Source organism: Chinchilla lanigera, unplaced genomic scaffold (assembly GCF_000276665.1).
Source record: "Chinchilla lanigera isolate Chin_1 unplaced genomic scaffold, ChiLan1.0 scaffold00007, whole genome shotgun sequence".
NCBI lineage: Eukaryota > Metazoa > Chordata > Mammalia > Rodentia > Chinchillidae > Chinchilla > Chinchilla lanigera.
Genome location: NW_004955408.1, coordinates 35,745,935 through 35,762,009, shown reverse-complemented (window position 1 = coordinate 35,762,009; position 16,075 = coordinate 35,745,935). Strand labels below are relative to the sequence as shown.

The 16,075-nt window shown below is 40.3% G+C and overlaps 1 protein-coding gene across 1 annotated transcript in view; it reads right to left on the bottom strand.

Moving 5' to 3' along the window:
- Positions 1 to 273, bottom strand: part of Lvrn (laeverin) — a gene marked incomplete in the record, with an annotated part of 61,814 nt that extends 61,541 nt beyond the window's left edge. The window contains 1 exon segment of the mRNA XM_013506949.1: positions 1 to 273. Within this exon segment, the coding sequence (XP_013362403.1) occupies positions 1 to 126 (126 nt within the window).
- Positions 274 to 16,075: the final 15,802 nt, after the last annotated feature.

Genomic DNA, 16,075 nt, shown 5'->3' with positions numbered 1-16,075 from the left:
GCGCGGGCCGTGGCCGTAGAGGGCGGCGAGGACGAGGAGCGCCAGGAGCAGCGCGGCGACCAGCGCGGCCAGCACAAGGGCCACGGCGCGGCTCACGTAGAAGCCGGAGCTGGACGGGGGCCCCATGGCCAGGGCGAACCCGAGATGCAGGCGCGAACCCCCAGGCTGGGCGCCCGGGTTGGGACCCCGCCGCTTGTCTCCCGCACGTCCCTCCTGCTCAGCAGTCTGGGAGGACAGAGACGGGAGAGAGCGGGTCCATGGCTTCCCTCTCCCACTTAATCAGATCCAGGTCCCTGCCTACCCACCCCGCCCGCCAGGCCGGGGAAGAGGCGGACCCGGCGCCCCAGGGCGCGCGCCCCGAGGGTGCAGAGGGAGCCGTGCTGCCCGGATGGGCGGTGAGGAGCGGCGGCCGCCTCGAGCCCGGACCTCTCCCACGTGGCTGTTCGGGGCCGCGGGGCTTGGGGCGAGGCGCCCCGGTTCTAGGTGCTGTCGGGGAAAGCTCAGGTACCCGGCACCTCATCGCCTTGACCACAGCGTTGAGCTGCCGGCAAGACAATGGGTGGGCCGCTACCCACGGCTTCGTGCGCCGGGACGGGGTGGAACTGGAGGACCGGACCCGCGGAGACGCGCTCCGAAATAACTGCGAGCGCCGAGCGCGCCGTCACACCAAACATTTGAAGCCAAAACTGTGGCCCCCAAGTTCCCTCCTGAGTAAGCCCGGGTGCGGGCAGCCCAGGCAGCAAAGGAGAACTTGGAAACAAGGTCCAGAGTCCTGGAGACTTTCTGGAGCTCGAGAAGCTGGGCTGACAGCTCGAGAAGGCGACAGACAGCGGGAGCTGGTCATCTGCTCTCACCGGAGAGGAGGGGGCTCCTGTACGGGGAGAGTGGGAGGCAGCAAGCTTCCGCTTAGCGCCACAACTTTCCATGGCGGGCGATTCCCTTGCGGGACCCCGGTCTGGCTCTTTGCACCCGCGCCTGGGGGAAAGGGACTGCTGCTTTCAAAGCCCGTTCATTTCAGCAAAGAGGATACAGCAATCCAGCCGCCAGCCTTTCCACCCGGAAACCGCGGGGCTGGAACTGGTTTCCCAGGCGGTGCCCTCCTCGGTGAGGTCTTTGGCAGGCCAGGCATCTGTTTGCTATTTAGCTGTTGCGCCAGGGCGAGTTCCCAGGTCTGTCCTTGGCGAGTCCCAAGTCTGCATGCACGCATGCACGCCATGCAGGCAAGCTGGTGGCGAGGATCAGGAGGCGCTCGGGAAGAAAGAGGAGCGGATAGTTCAGATCCAGTTTTAAACTCGAGATTTATTTCAGAATATACAGTCTCTAGACTCCAGTGTTTTCAGGCTGAAAATATTTTTTCTATTGCAGCCTTAAAACCGGCGTCGTTGTCCTGCTTTTCTTGATCTGTCTTGCAGTGGTGAAGCCCTTTCACCTGAGTTTAGGAACAGGGAAAGCCAAGATGACTGTCCTGGGAAATGCACTCCTTCTTGCTCCTGGAACTGAAATTAACAAAAAAAAACCCCTAGAATAAGACCAGGAGATGGAAAGGAATTTTACATTAAGCTAGGCAGATGCATGTGGTTCAGTCTCCTGGCTCCGGGCTGGTTTGCTTTCTTCAGAAACAGGACAATTATACTTAAAAATAATTATGACTACACGGATGACTCTGAGAAGATCCTGTGCAGAGCCGACGGAGAGGTCTCTAGTTCACAAACCTACCCCGAGTTCTGCTGCCAGAACTGTGATCTACGGCAAAGGGCAGGGCTTCTTGGGTTTAGATCAACAGATGGGACCTGTGACGGATGTGCAGCTAATGCACTAATGATGGCCTTATCACCCCCTGGACAATTTCTTGAAGGATTTTGAAGGATTCCAGACTCCCCAGGAAAGGGTAAAAGAAAAAAAAAAAGGAAAGAAGTAACAGGATCACTTCTACACATTAGACATGTCCCTTCCCTCGATCATACATAAGAAATTCTAGTGGAAAACATCCATGTGGACACCAGTATTAATTCCACTTCTCTAACATCATTCAAGAAATAGAAAGAGGCTCTCACAAAAGTTTCCAAGTGATAAGACCACTCTGATGGTTCAGCAATTTAAACGTTCTGTTAATAAAAATGTTTCTGGTAAATCGATGTTACTCAAAAGAAGTTACAAAATAACACCCTGGCTGAATCAGGATGATGATAACAATTTTTAGAACTGGAAAAGCTTATAAAATATTTGCCATTTCAATGACAAAGTAGTTCTGGAATATAGACCATTTGCCAGGAAAATATTCACTAGAAACGTTTGAAAAAATTTAATAAGCTGCTCAGAAAATCTACTTCCTACTCAGATCAGTTAAAGCAGTGACACTCCCTTAAAAGTCATAGGACAACTTTGGTGCCTCTTCTCCATTTGGCCGTGTCTGGAGAGCGTTTCTGTTGTCACCACTGGCGGAAGGGAGGGTGACTTTTATCTAGTATGCAGAGGTCAGGAATACTACTAAACATCCATAAATGCACAAAACAGCCTCCTACAACAACTAGGTAGCCTGCCTGAAATGTCATTAGTGCTGCTGTTCAAAAATCCTGACCAATAACCCTAAAGCAATAACCCAAGTCTTTTACATGGCACCCGGTGAAACTTCAGCCTTGCATTTTGCACTGCAGTTTATTTTGACTGTGCGTGTTTATGTTGCACTTTGGCGTGTCTATTATTTTTCCACCTTTATTTCTTGATACTTAATATGAACCCTTATAGTACCTTGTCATACCTCTTGGGTCACATGCCTTAATTTTTCTTTTCCTTTTTATTAACTTTTGAAGTTTCATTTTTTTTGGATCAGTAATATATTCATATATTTTTAAAAATCCATGTACATATTTGCAGGGCATAATTATTACATCCCTTGTGGGAAGTTGGTACATTTATGTAACACATTTTAATTTTTTCTTCATTACCCCTGTGTCTTGACCCCCTTTCCATTTGAGAAAGTTCTATCTCCCTACTTTATTTCATTTTTTATTTATATTTTGGGCTTCTCATGTAAAAAGAAGTATGTAATATTTAACCTTGTGTCTGATTTATTTCACTTAAAAGTTATAGGTTGAGATATCTTGCTTCTTTTTTTATAGTAACTGTTTAAATTTTTTTTGTGCTTTCATATTTGTGTTTATACATATCAAGCAAACATAAGCTCTTGTATTTCTTTCCTTTTCTTCCCCATCAGAATTAGTATACTATATTGCAGTTGTGCATCTGCATTTTTATTTAACAGTGTATCATGGCTGTCTTTCCATATCTGTTCACAGGTACATTCCACATAATTTTCTACAGCTCCATAGTATTATATTATGTGGATATGCCATTGCAAAGATTTCCCCACTTGGGTTACTTGAAAGGATTCACCAAAGTTTATTCACAGAGGCTTTTATTTTTTATTTCTTATTTTATTTTATTTTTTCCAGTATCAGGAATTGAACTCACAACCTTGCGCTCACCAGGCAGGTGCTGTGCTGCTGAGCTAAATCCCCAGCCCCCACAAAGGCTTTTATTTTAAAGCAAAGGATATGACACAGTAAGAAAAAAAATAGTATAGGCAAACATTGGAGGTCAGAGAGATATCCTATGTGTAACCTTCCCAAGCGCCCCCTTTGCACAATGGGCTAAATGTGTCACCTGAGTGAACAAAGTCTGTGAGGAGACTCTTGTTTGTAGAGAGTGCTATCTTAGTTACTTTTCTCATTGTTGAGACAAAATATTCAGCACCCACACTTAAAGGAGGAAAGGTTTATTTTAGCTCACAGTTTGTAGATCTTTCAGTTCACACCTGGCTCCAAAGCAAGGTGACACACAGAGGAGAAACAGTGCATGGCATGGCAAGCAGAGGCAGAAAGCAAACAAGTAGTGATAGCAGGCAGCAAGCTTGCCTTCTTTCCCTTTTAACTCATCTAGGCTACAAGCATTTTGGGCAGTGCCACCCATAGCCAGGATGAGCATTTTCATTATCCACACCCAGCACTATGCTAATTCCAATCAGTAGACTAATTTAGTACTACACAACCTTAATCCCAGTATCACATGTCCTAGATCCAGCCAGTTCTAAAAAGCCCTACCTAGGAGTGTTTGAGGCTTTGTGTGGACATCTAGACATAATCATAATATTCTGCCCTTGACCCCCAAAAGACTCATGCACATCCCTTTATGCAAAAGGCATTTAGTCCATCTCTAAGAGTTGCCAAATTCCTAACAGTTTTAGCATTGCTGAAAACTCCAACTCCAAAGTCTCCTCTGAGATGTAAGGTAAACTCTTAGTTGTGAGCCCCTGTATAAGTGAAAAGAACATTAAACACTTTCAGTATAAAATGAAACAAAGTAAACTTTCCCATTCCAAAAGGTACAAATAAGAGAATTGAAAGGATTCAAGCCAAACCAAGTCCAAAATCCCGTGGAACAAACATGAAATCCCATAGTTCCATGTCCATTCAGCATCTGGTACAATCTGTGGCAAGATGTAGACTTCAAAGGGCTTGGCTAGCTCTGCCCCTGTGGCACTGCTGGTAGTTATAGCTCCCCTGGCTTCTCTCTTGGACTGGCTCTGTTCACTCCATGGAGTTTTATTCAGACAGTCCATACTTCTGATTTCCTCAGTTTTCTTGAGTCTCCTATGCTACTCACAACTTCGCACACTGCCCTCTCAGGGGCTCACTGCCTGGGCTCCTTCTTCTCAAATCTGGGTAGAAGCCTTCCCGACCCCACAACTCTTGCATACTGCATACATCTAAAAGCACTACCACATGGGTGATGCCAAAGTCGGCCACCAACTGAAAGTATAGCCAGGCCTCCTTCTCTCTTGGTTGTGGGGCTCCAGTGCCTGGATTGCTGAGTGCTATGTGCCCAGTCCCAAGAACAAATTTTCTAGGATGTAGCCATTCTGAAATGTGGTGCCCAGGAATTCTCTTCTTAAAGCAAAGTCTTTCACTTGTACTATTTTGAGGCTGCAAATGATGGAGTACTGGTGGTTCTTGTGATATCCTCAGGGCATCTTTTCTATTGTCCTCTTCCAAAATACTTGGCTTTTATTGCTAATCTTTTCAGCAACCAAATTCTCTCCTGTTCTATCTTTGCAGGATCAGTTTCACTGGAACTTCCTTGCTGGCCATACTCACAACATTTTGAATCATTCTTCTGGGCTCTGCTCTTGATTCTCAACATAAATCTGGCCAACAGTAGCTATTCCATCACCTTAACATTAGACTGCTTTGAAATTCCTTCCTCCAGATTAATTAGTAAACTGCCCTTAATTTCAGTCTTAGGCAAAGTCTCTTGACAAGAGCAAAATGCAGAAAATTTTTCTACCAAAGCATAACACACATGGCCTGGAGTACAATAGCCAGTGCAGTCCTTTTTCCTAACTGCCTCCTGAGCCTGGTTTTTACTGGGTATATTTCTATAAGCATTCTCATCTTCTGAGATCTGATCAGAATCTCCCGTCAAGGTCAGCTTACAGAATTTCTGGGCTGCTTCTTCAACTGGCATCCCCAAACCTTTCCAAACTTTCCCACAAACCAGTTCTAAAGTCTCCTGGACCACAAGGTCAGGTATCATCACAGCAATGACCTCCCTCTTGGAACAAAGCTCTCACTTTTCTCAGTACTGAAATGAAATACTCAGCACCCAAAATTAAAGGGTTTGTTTTAATTTACAGTAGAGGTTTTGGTTCATAGCCAGCTGACTCCAAGGCAAAGTGGGACACCAGAGGGGCAACACAGAGGAGAAACCGCCCATGGCATGGCAAGCAGAAGACAGCAAGTAAGCAAGGAGCTGCAGCAGGCAGCAAGCCTCCTCTCTTTCCCTTTTATTCCATCCAGGCTACCAGCCTTTTGGGTGGTGCCACGCACCCCCCAGGTGGGCCTTCCCATTATCTATACCCATAACTATGCAAATTCTAATCAGTGGACTAATTTAGTACCACATACCCTTAATCCCAGTATCACATACCCTAGATACACCCAGCTCTAAAAAGCCCCACCTGTGAGTGCTTGAGCTTTGTGGGGATAGCTGTATACAAGCCATAACAAGCACAAAGGAGAAACTCCTAGCACTTCAAATAATCAAGCCAAATTTATCAAACCTATAAATTCAGTTGAAAAACAACAGTAAAGAAACTAATCCTTGGGGCTCTACAGAGATTTTCAGATCTTAATTACCATATCATCAATTTCCCAAGAGTCAAAAACCAAATATCCAGAAATAAGGCACCATGGAAAATCCTTTCCTCCATATAATGGAACATTGGAAAAGTTGTCAGAATTAATTACTTCAGATATCTAGAAATTAAGCAAAGGCTTGCAGCAATTCAAGAAGTGTTCACTTGAAAAACCAGTAAAATCCTAGTAAAAAGCAGTGAGCTATGTAAGATTTTAGCTTTCTCCACCGTCATCTCCCTCTTTCCAGAGCCACTAGTAGACTTAAAAACTAACAGCATTCAGGTACAGGAAAAAAACACCCAGAAATCTAACAGCTACTGGAAGAAACAGAAAGATATTAGAGCCACTTCAAAACTATACCTTCAAAATCTTGTCATAATTTGAACTATCTGATAATTCCTTGAACTACCCCATTTGCAAAACTGTCTTTGATGGCACACACCTGTAATCATAGCACTTGGGAGGCTGAGGCAGGAGGATCATTGAGAGTTAGAGACCAGCCTGGGCTACAAAGTGAACTCAAGGCCATCCTGAACTGCATAGCAAGACTCTGTCTCAAGATAACAAATAAACAAACAAACAAAAAGCCTGTCTTTAACCCAACTCAGAGTTTAACCGGTATGACTATATTTTCCTCAGGATCAGTCACTGGAAATAAGCAGAGGGAACTGTTTAATAGGACAACTTCCATGGATGAGCAACATTTGGGCTTGAAAAGAAAAATTCAGGAACAACATACCCATAGGAGGCTTTAAAAATCTTCAACATATTCATGAAATTCTAGAAGGTCAGGAAAGACCTGAGAAGGTCCTATACTCTAGCATCATTGCTAATCTTGAGGCACCACTTACACTGACTGTGAAGGCAAAGGCATAGTTGTCAACTGCTTGGGTGAATTGTGAAAGGTTACCTCAACACATATACAGAGCCCCTTCTCAAAGACTAAAATGCTTATAGGTTCTAAACATTTAGGGGCAATCTCTGCTTAGACACTAGATGACCACAGGCTAACTGAGCAAGCACACCAGGAGCTACCGCAACACTGAAGACACAATGTTCTGTACTGATTTTTCCTGAATTCAGAACATCCACTAAGCAAAAAAGCAAATGAATAATGACCACAGCAGTCAGCAGTAACAAACTCTAAAGAAAGAAGAGAAAATTATGTCCAGAGTTCTCACATTATTCAAAATGTCGTTTCCAACAAAGCAATTAGGAAGTATGCCAGTAAACAACAAAGTATACCCACATACAGTAAAAAAAGCAGTCAATAAAAAATGTCCCTGAGGAATTTTAAACACTGGACAAAAACTAAATAAAAACTTTAAATTGGTAATTTAAAACATGTTAAAATAATTGAGTATGGTATATCCAAAGAACTAAAGGAAAGGATAAAAATGATATCTGTTAGATAACATCAACAATGAAACAAATTATCATTGAACAAAGAGCTACTATAATTCTGGAGTTGAAAATGCAATAATGAAAAATTCAGCAAATGGCTCAATAGTAGGTGATATTACAAGTCAATGAAACTGAAGATCAGTCAGTTGAGGTCATGTAGTCTTGAGAAACAGGAGGAAAAAAGAAAAAAATGAACAGAATTAAAAGATTTTGTGGGGCTGGGGATTTAGCTCAGCGGCAAAAGCGCCTGCCTGGCAAGCACAAGGTCGTGAGTTCGGTTCCCGGTACCGGAGAAAAACCAAAAAAAAAAAAAAAAAGATTTTGTAAGACACCATTAAAAAGACCAATGTACACACTGTGGGAGTTCCAGAAGAACAGAAAAAGGGACAAAGAGAAATAGTGGTCAAAACCCCCCAAAATTTGGTGCAAGATATTAAGTCTACGAATCTAAGAAGTTCAACAATCTCCAAACTATTGATTATAATCAAGCTGTGTATAGCCAAAATCAAAGAGAGAATCTTAGCAACAAAAAAATGGGATTCATCGTATGTAAGTTATCCCCAATAAGACTGTTATATGATTTCTCAGCAGAAACCTTAGAATCTAAAAGACAGTGGGTTGATATATTTTCAAAATGATGAAAGAAAAATTCTATCAACTGAGAATTTTGTATCCAGCTAAACTATCCTTCTAAAATAAAAGAGAAACTAAGATGTTCACAAAAGCCAAGGAATTTCTTATCAGTAGATCTGTCCTGTAATAAATGCTAAGAAATCTTTCAGATTACAAAAAAAAAAGATACTAGACATTAATTCAAAAGATATGAAAACCCCCAGGAAAGAAATATATGTGAGCAAATATAAAAGCTTGTACTTATATAATTTTGGTTTGTGACTCCACTTTTGACTTTCTATGTGATTTAAAAGACAAATGCATTGAACAATTATTATTTTATGTTATTGGACACATGAAGTATAAAGTTGTAATCTATGGCACTAGTAAAAAGAGTGGTAGAGCTACATAGATACAGTATTTATATGCTTTGAAATTAAGTTGACATAAACTCAAACTAGATTATTATAACTTTAAAATTTTATATGTAATCCCCATTATAACCACAAAGAAAATATCCATAAGTTAGGCACATAAGGAAATAAGAAGAGAATCAAAGTATTTTATATAAAAATATCAATTAAACACAAAATTTAAAAAGTAGTGGGAGAAATGACAGTCAAACACCCCTATAATGTTGACACAAAATGAACAGTAAAAGGCTGAAATAAGTCCTTCCTTCTTACTGGCTAAACATAAACATATTAAACTCTCCAATCAAAACAAAACTACTGGCAGAATAGTTTTTATAACTTTAAAAATTAAAAAAACTAACAAAAAATTTAAAAACAGCACAAACAATACATGACCTCAAAACAAAATGATAGGAATTAACAAAGACTGCTACATTACATACTGTTATCTTCAACCAAGTTGCTCAGTTCACTAGATGTAAGAATGTAAGATTGATCAACCCATCAAAGACAGTAACAAGTAATAAAAAAAAAAAAAAATTGGAAATGAGGCACAGCTTCACCATACAAGATGGTAGTTCAGCAATGGTTCTTATACTGCATATTGTTGTTTTCAGATCAGTCATTCTGATTACCAGATTCAAGCATGCAAAATTGGCCAAGAAAAAAGAAAATTTTAAGCTTTGACTCTTACTTTTAATAAACTATACACATCAGCAATAGTTTTAAAAAAGACCTCGCTATACATTGTCTACAAAGACTAGTTTTAGATCCAAAGACACAAATTGAAAGTAAAAGAAGGGAAAAGGTACTCCCTCCAAATAGTAACTAAAATAGATTTGAGTTGGTTACACCACTATAAAAAATAGACTTTTAATCAGAAAAGGCTACACAAGACCAGTATATTGTATATTAATGAAAGGTTCAATACAGGAACAAGATAAACATTTAAATACATATATATCATGTCCTCAAAACACATGTACAAAAATGGACAGAATTAAAGGGAGAAATAGACAGTTCTACAATACTCCTTGGGATTTAAGTGCCTCATTTACAATAATGGACAGATCAGTGAAATTTGATCTGTAAATAAGAAACGGAGGAAATAAACAAAACAATAAACCTACAAGACCTAACAGACATATGCATAAGACACCTCCCAACAACAGCAGAATGCACATTTTTCTCAAGTGCACATAAGAAGAAAAAGGTCACAACAAATATTAAGACAGTGTTGTACAAAATAACTTCTTCAACCACAATAGGATGAAGTTAGAAATCAACAATAAAATAATAACTGGACAGTTTGTAACTGTGTAAAAAGTAAATGAGACTTAAGCAACCAATGGGTCAGAGAGAAATCACAGGAAATTAGAAAAGTCTTGGAGTTGAATGAAAACAAAAACACAATAGGCCTGCCAAAACTTAAAGGGTAAAGTGAAAAAGCAGGAAAAAAAAATCACAATGCTCTGAGGGAAATTTATAGCTGTAAATGCCTACATCAACTAAGAAGAAAGATCTAAGGTCAATTACATAACTTAACATATTAAGGAAATAAAAAGAAGAGCAAATTAAATTTCAAGCTAGCAGAAGAAAAGAAATAATACAGTTGGGTTGACATAAACAAAATGGAGAATAGAAAAGTTGGGGAGACAGATACAAAACAGAGAATAGAAAAACAATAGAGAACACCAAAGAAACCAAAAGTTGGTTCTTGGAAAAGATCAACAAAATTCACAACCTTTCAGCTTAGCAGTCCCCAATTTTTGGCACCAGTTACTGGTTCTTTGAAAGACAGTATGGGTGGGGGGATGATTTCAGTATAATTCAAGCACATTACATTCATTGTGCACTTAAATCCTATTATTATTACATTATGATATATAATAAAATAATTACATAACTCGCCATAATGCAGAATCAGTAGGATTCTTTTTTTTTTTTTTTTTGGTTTTTCTCCGGTACCGGGAACTGAACTCACGACCTTGTGCTTGCTGGGCAGGCGCTTTGCCACTGAGCTAAATCCCCAGACCCAGAATCAGTAGGATTCTGAATGTGTTTCCTGCAACTATTTGGACCTATCTGGGCTGATGGGAGACAGTGACAGCCAAAGTGCGTTGCTCACGTGCAATCTATTTGTAATCTCCTGCTGCTGCTGTCACTGCAGCAAGCCCTGCTTCACACAGACAGAAGGTTGAAAATGTAACCAGGCTTTTCTGTGTTTTTGTGGCAATTCAGGGTATCCCATCTTGACTTGAATTTAGAATCTACGGCAATTTGAAGTTGTCTCAAACACACTTTTAGGGCCACCATCATTTGTGATCTTCAGGAGTTGATCTTGTAGCATAGACAGAGTGAACTTACCTGGGTCATTGAAAACTGGCTGTGGATCCACTCCTTGCCAGTGTGGGGATCCTTTGCAGTTGGGAAATAATGCTCAAATTCTTTCAAAAGCTGAGATAGTTGATCATGCACCAGTTAGGAGAAAGGAAGCCTTGGCTTGGTCACTTTCAAAATCTATGCTAATGTTTGAACCTTATCAAAAATCCAAGTGGCTCTTTCATTACCCCCAGAAATCCAGTTTGTCTTTAAATGCAGCCAGTTTATCTATCAACTTGAACAGACTTGTAATTCTCTCCTGAGGTGACAGATTGAATTTGTTGGCCACAATGAATATGTCACACAATCACATGAGTAAGCAAGTTTTCAGCCCATTCTGCACCATTGAAATGTGTTGCAAATGGTGACTATTTTTCTAAAAGAAATCTCTGGAGTGGCTCTCATAACTCAAAAATTTTGACCTTTGAAAACCCATCTCACCTCTGTATATAACAGAAGATACATGCACCTCCTCACAGAGTTCTCTGAAGAGAATGAGGTAAAGGCATGTGCTTTAATGTGGTTGATCCTTTTCATCACACCCTGCAAAACATTGTTAAATCCAGGTGATGTTTTGTGGCTAAGCAGCATTTCGGTAAGAATGATACAGCACATAGACTTATACTCAGAAGTGACCTGTTTGATCCAAGTGGTAAAACCAGAAAGCAATCCAGCCATGGCAGCCACTCTGTCTGACACAAGATGAGCAATTCAGTTTTCCTGACATGTAAGCATTCAAACATGGAATACATTGGTTTTGTGCCATAGTATTAGTTAGTAATAAAAGCGCACATAACTTATCCTCACCCACATCTTCCCGCAAAATATATTGCACAAAAACAACAGTGTTGCTTTGCTGTAAACATTGCTAGACTTGTCAACCTGGATTGCACACCAAGGTGACTCCTTTATCCTCTCTAACAATTATACCTCAATGTCCTCTGCTATTTTATGAACTCATTTCTAGCTGAAAGAACCTATGCCATCTTTTGAACTGCAGCCTCTCTGAAAGTTCATGACAAATGCCCTCAGCAGCTGGAAGAACCAACTCTTCATCAATAATAAGGAGCTTCTTAGCTTTGGCAATGTGGTTAACCACTAAGAATGATTCTCCCCCTGCAGATACATTTGATGAAGTGGTGGTCTCCAGTAATTGCCATTTTTCTTTATATCTGCATTTTTCCCTGTAAAAAATAAAAATGCCAAGGCTTGTCTTTTTATGCAAGGTTGCTGGTCTCCACATGATGAAATAGTTTTGAAGATTTCATGGCTTTGTTGGATACTTGGTTACCTCACTTTATCAGAGCAGAGTTGGAGGGTGTGAATCACCTGCTGCAATGAACCTGCAATTTGAGTAAGACTCTTAATATATTCTCTTACCTACTTACCACTCCAATTATTTAAATACAGGATGATCAAAACTGCATATTTTGTCATTTATCTTATGTGATAATATAACAGGAAGTATAAAACTGACAATTTTGTCAAATTTATTCAGTAATTTTTCTGTATGTTGTATATTTTAAAACATTCAATACATAATGCAACATTTCAATCTGGACAATAGTATCTGGTCTCTTTCCAAATTCTGTTTGCATTATTCTCTTTATTTTGACAACACACTTTACACTATCATATTGGCCTATTCTTTTTTTCTGTGAATGGCATAATTTCAACAAAATGTCTCCCCACTAAGCACAATGGTGAAGATGTCAGTGATGGACATCCTGGCTGGCATGTAGCTATCTTGTATTTTCCAATTATTTGGTATATTAGACCTAATCTACATTGTAAGTGACTTTTTAAATCCCCTTGTTTTGAATAAACAATAAATGAGTTCCCTATTGTTTGGTCCAGAAAGTGCAGAATATTTTATAATAATACTTTACCTTGCTTTTTGATTATAGGAGAAATTGTTAGATGTTGGTCAACTCTGTCAACACCACCCATAGAATTATTATAATAATTTACTACTATTGGAATCTCTTTAATTTCATTTCTTCCTTCAAATCCTAGCATTTTTCTGTTATGAGTACTTGACAATAAGATGTATTTTTTCTCTTTCCATTTTTTTTTTTTCTGGTACTGGGAATCGAACTCATGACCTCACACTTACCAGGCAGACACTGTGCTGCTGAGCTAAATCCCCAGCCCCTCTTTCCATTTCTTAACACAGACTTTTCTTCTCTGATATGCTAACATTTCTCCCTTGTTCAGTTTTTGTTTTTGCAGATTTTTGACACTTTCTTCTTATTCAGTCTCAGTGTCCATTTTGTATGGTAAAAAGCATCACTGAATTCTGGATAAGTACCAAAATTATCTACTGCACTTACAATTATTGTAAGTCTTTACAAATCATAACATAAAATTACAGGTTATTTTTCAGAAATAAAATAAACACAAATTAGTGAAAGAAAATAACCAGAACCAAAATAACCAGAACCAGAATAATCTAACCTATTGTTAGATTTCACCAGAAATAAACATCAAAGGTGAATACAATGTTCTAAATAAAAAACTATGCAAAAAATAGTCAATATAAAACAAATACACAGACATATGAGTGTACCTTATGCAAACAAGAATTGATTGGTTGAAATGAGTCAGTACATAAACAAATGCACCGCCCAAGTAATGCTCAGGGTAAACTGTTAAGTGGTTAAGTACAACTTTCTTTGGTTGGCAGTCATGGAGTTCCCTGATATCTCATTATAAAAGCTCTTTTCAAAGCTCTCCAGTGGTGTCTGTTTTTCACTCATTTTTGGCTAGAGTAGGCTTGTGGGCTTACCGAGGCTGTGATGGCGACAAAGTCACAGTGTACAAAAGAGGTGCAAATGAAAGTGGTGAATAAAATAGAAGGTGGGCCACACAAGGCTAAAATAAGTGTGATTTTGACTTAACACCTGCCACCAGATGCAAATGTACAATTGAAACATAGCAACTCCCTTGCTGCTATAAATCCTGCCACGAGGTGCAGCTTAATTGCCACTTGCCACTTACTAATAGGGTTTTTACATGAGCCTGCAAGCAATTGGTTTATTAAGGTCTCTGTGCAGTCAAAGGGCTCTCCTAATGTTAATCTGTGTTAGCAGATGCTCCCCAGTGCTAGCATCACTATCTCGGTGCTACCTTAGGTCATCGGGCATCAGATTCTCATTAGGAATATACAATCTAGACCCCTGGCACATGCAGTTTACTGTAGAGTTTTTGCTCCTATGGGAAAGCCAATGATATGATGGGAGGCCGAACTAAGGCAGTAATGTGAGTGACGAGAAATGGCTGTTGATACACATGAAGCTTTGCTTGCTCACCCACCACTCACCTCCTGTTTTGTAAGCCGGTCCTAGTTCCTAGTAGCCCATGGACATGTACCTATTCTAGATTGTGTTGATACTTATCATCTATGGTCCTGAGGTTCAGGATTTTGGCTGACTGCATATAGTAGCCATGACAATGCATCATTCAGGCCTCTTGCTGCAGTGAGTGTGGTTGACTGGTACCCAGTTGCTGCTGTGAATCCCCACCATGTTCACACGGTGGCCAGACTTCCACATGCTGTGGGGAGCTAATGAGTGACTGAGGGAGTATATCAGGGATGCTATGAAGACTCTGTCAGGAACCTGAGGGACTTGCAGGAGTTGGTTAACAACTCATTTGGGCTGAAAACTTTGCCACTGGCCTGCCAGAAACTTCCTTAAGGTTGTGCTAGAGTCTGAGATCACCTAACCTGCCCTCTCTCTTCCCTCTCCCTGTCCGTGTAAAGGTTAGAGCTGTCTCACAATACAAAGGCTTTCTCTTGCCTCTGCTGGCTCTTTTCCCTCTCAAAGTTACCTCCCTCAATAAATTTCCTTTCAGACAGGGTCTCACTGTATAGTTCAGGCTGACCTTAATTCACTGTGTAACCCAGGCTGGCCTTGGATCCAGTGGTCCTCCCGCCTCAGCCTCCTAAGTGCTGGGATTACAGGCATGCACCACATTGCCTCACCTCCCCAGTAAATCTTTTGTGTGTAGAATACCCTTTGGAGTCAGCTTTTGGAGTTACTAACCCTTAAGTAACTGCTTTGAAGATATTGATACAGAATGTAATAACTATTGTTGAACTTTTTTTATTTGTTTATGAATATTTTGTAAAAAAAAGAATAATTCTCATTTAAAATTCTGTTACTTTTCTATCTGGATACATAAATAGTTTTTTCTTTTATTTTCATAATTCAACATTTGTTGTGAGATATGCATAAGCCTCTTTTCATTGATTTTTTATTTAGAACATTATGAGTTTTCCTGAGATTTGTACTTTGAGTTCTCTCTCAGTTTAAAGAGTTTTAGGCTTATGTTTTTAATTATTGTTGCTTCAGTTGTTCTTGCTCCTTTGTCAGAAGCATCCTCGTCCTTTCGATGTTTGTCTTCTTTACATGTTCTTTATTTTTATCTTAAACTGTTTTTCTCTTTAATTCCTGGAGGGCGTCATCTGCTGTACACGTGCTGCTGCTTGATGCCACCAGAGTGCTCTTGCTTCCAAATCCTCATCTCTGTGTCCTCAGCTTTCCTTTCTTCTCCAGAAAATTATTACAACTCTTAGGTAACTGAGGACAAACATTCAGGGACTGACAGGCTGCATCTGAGATGATATTATCTCTATAAATAGAAGGTGTATAATCAGGACTCTCAGAGGCTTTGGGGCACTACAGTTGTCCTTATATTACTCCATTTGGCATCAGAGAACCAGAGCAGTGGTGCTGGTGGTATGGAGACAGAGGCTACAGACTTCATGTCAACCTTGTGGAGCTACAGGAGACGACAGAGAATTATATCCCAGGTGGGTGGAATTATTGATCCCACTTTCCATTTCCCCAGTAAACTGTCTTTCTTTGTACAAAGCTTGGGTGTTGTGCTTGCCATGGTGTAAAAACTAAACACCTTTCCCTTTTGCACGGCTATATGGTGAGGAGGAGATGCTTGACTGCTGCTCAGTCTCTACTTAGAACAATTCTATTTCTAGTCTATGAACTGGTTAGTTGGTGTGGAGGTAGGATGATTCTCACTTGCTCCCAGGGTGGGCAGATTTTGTGA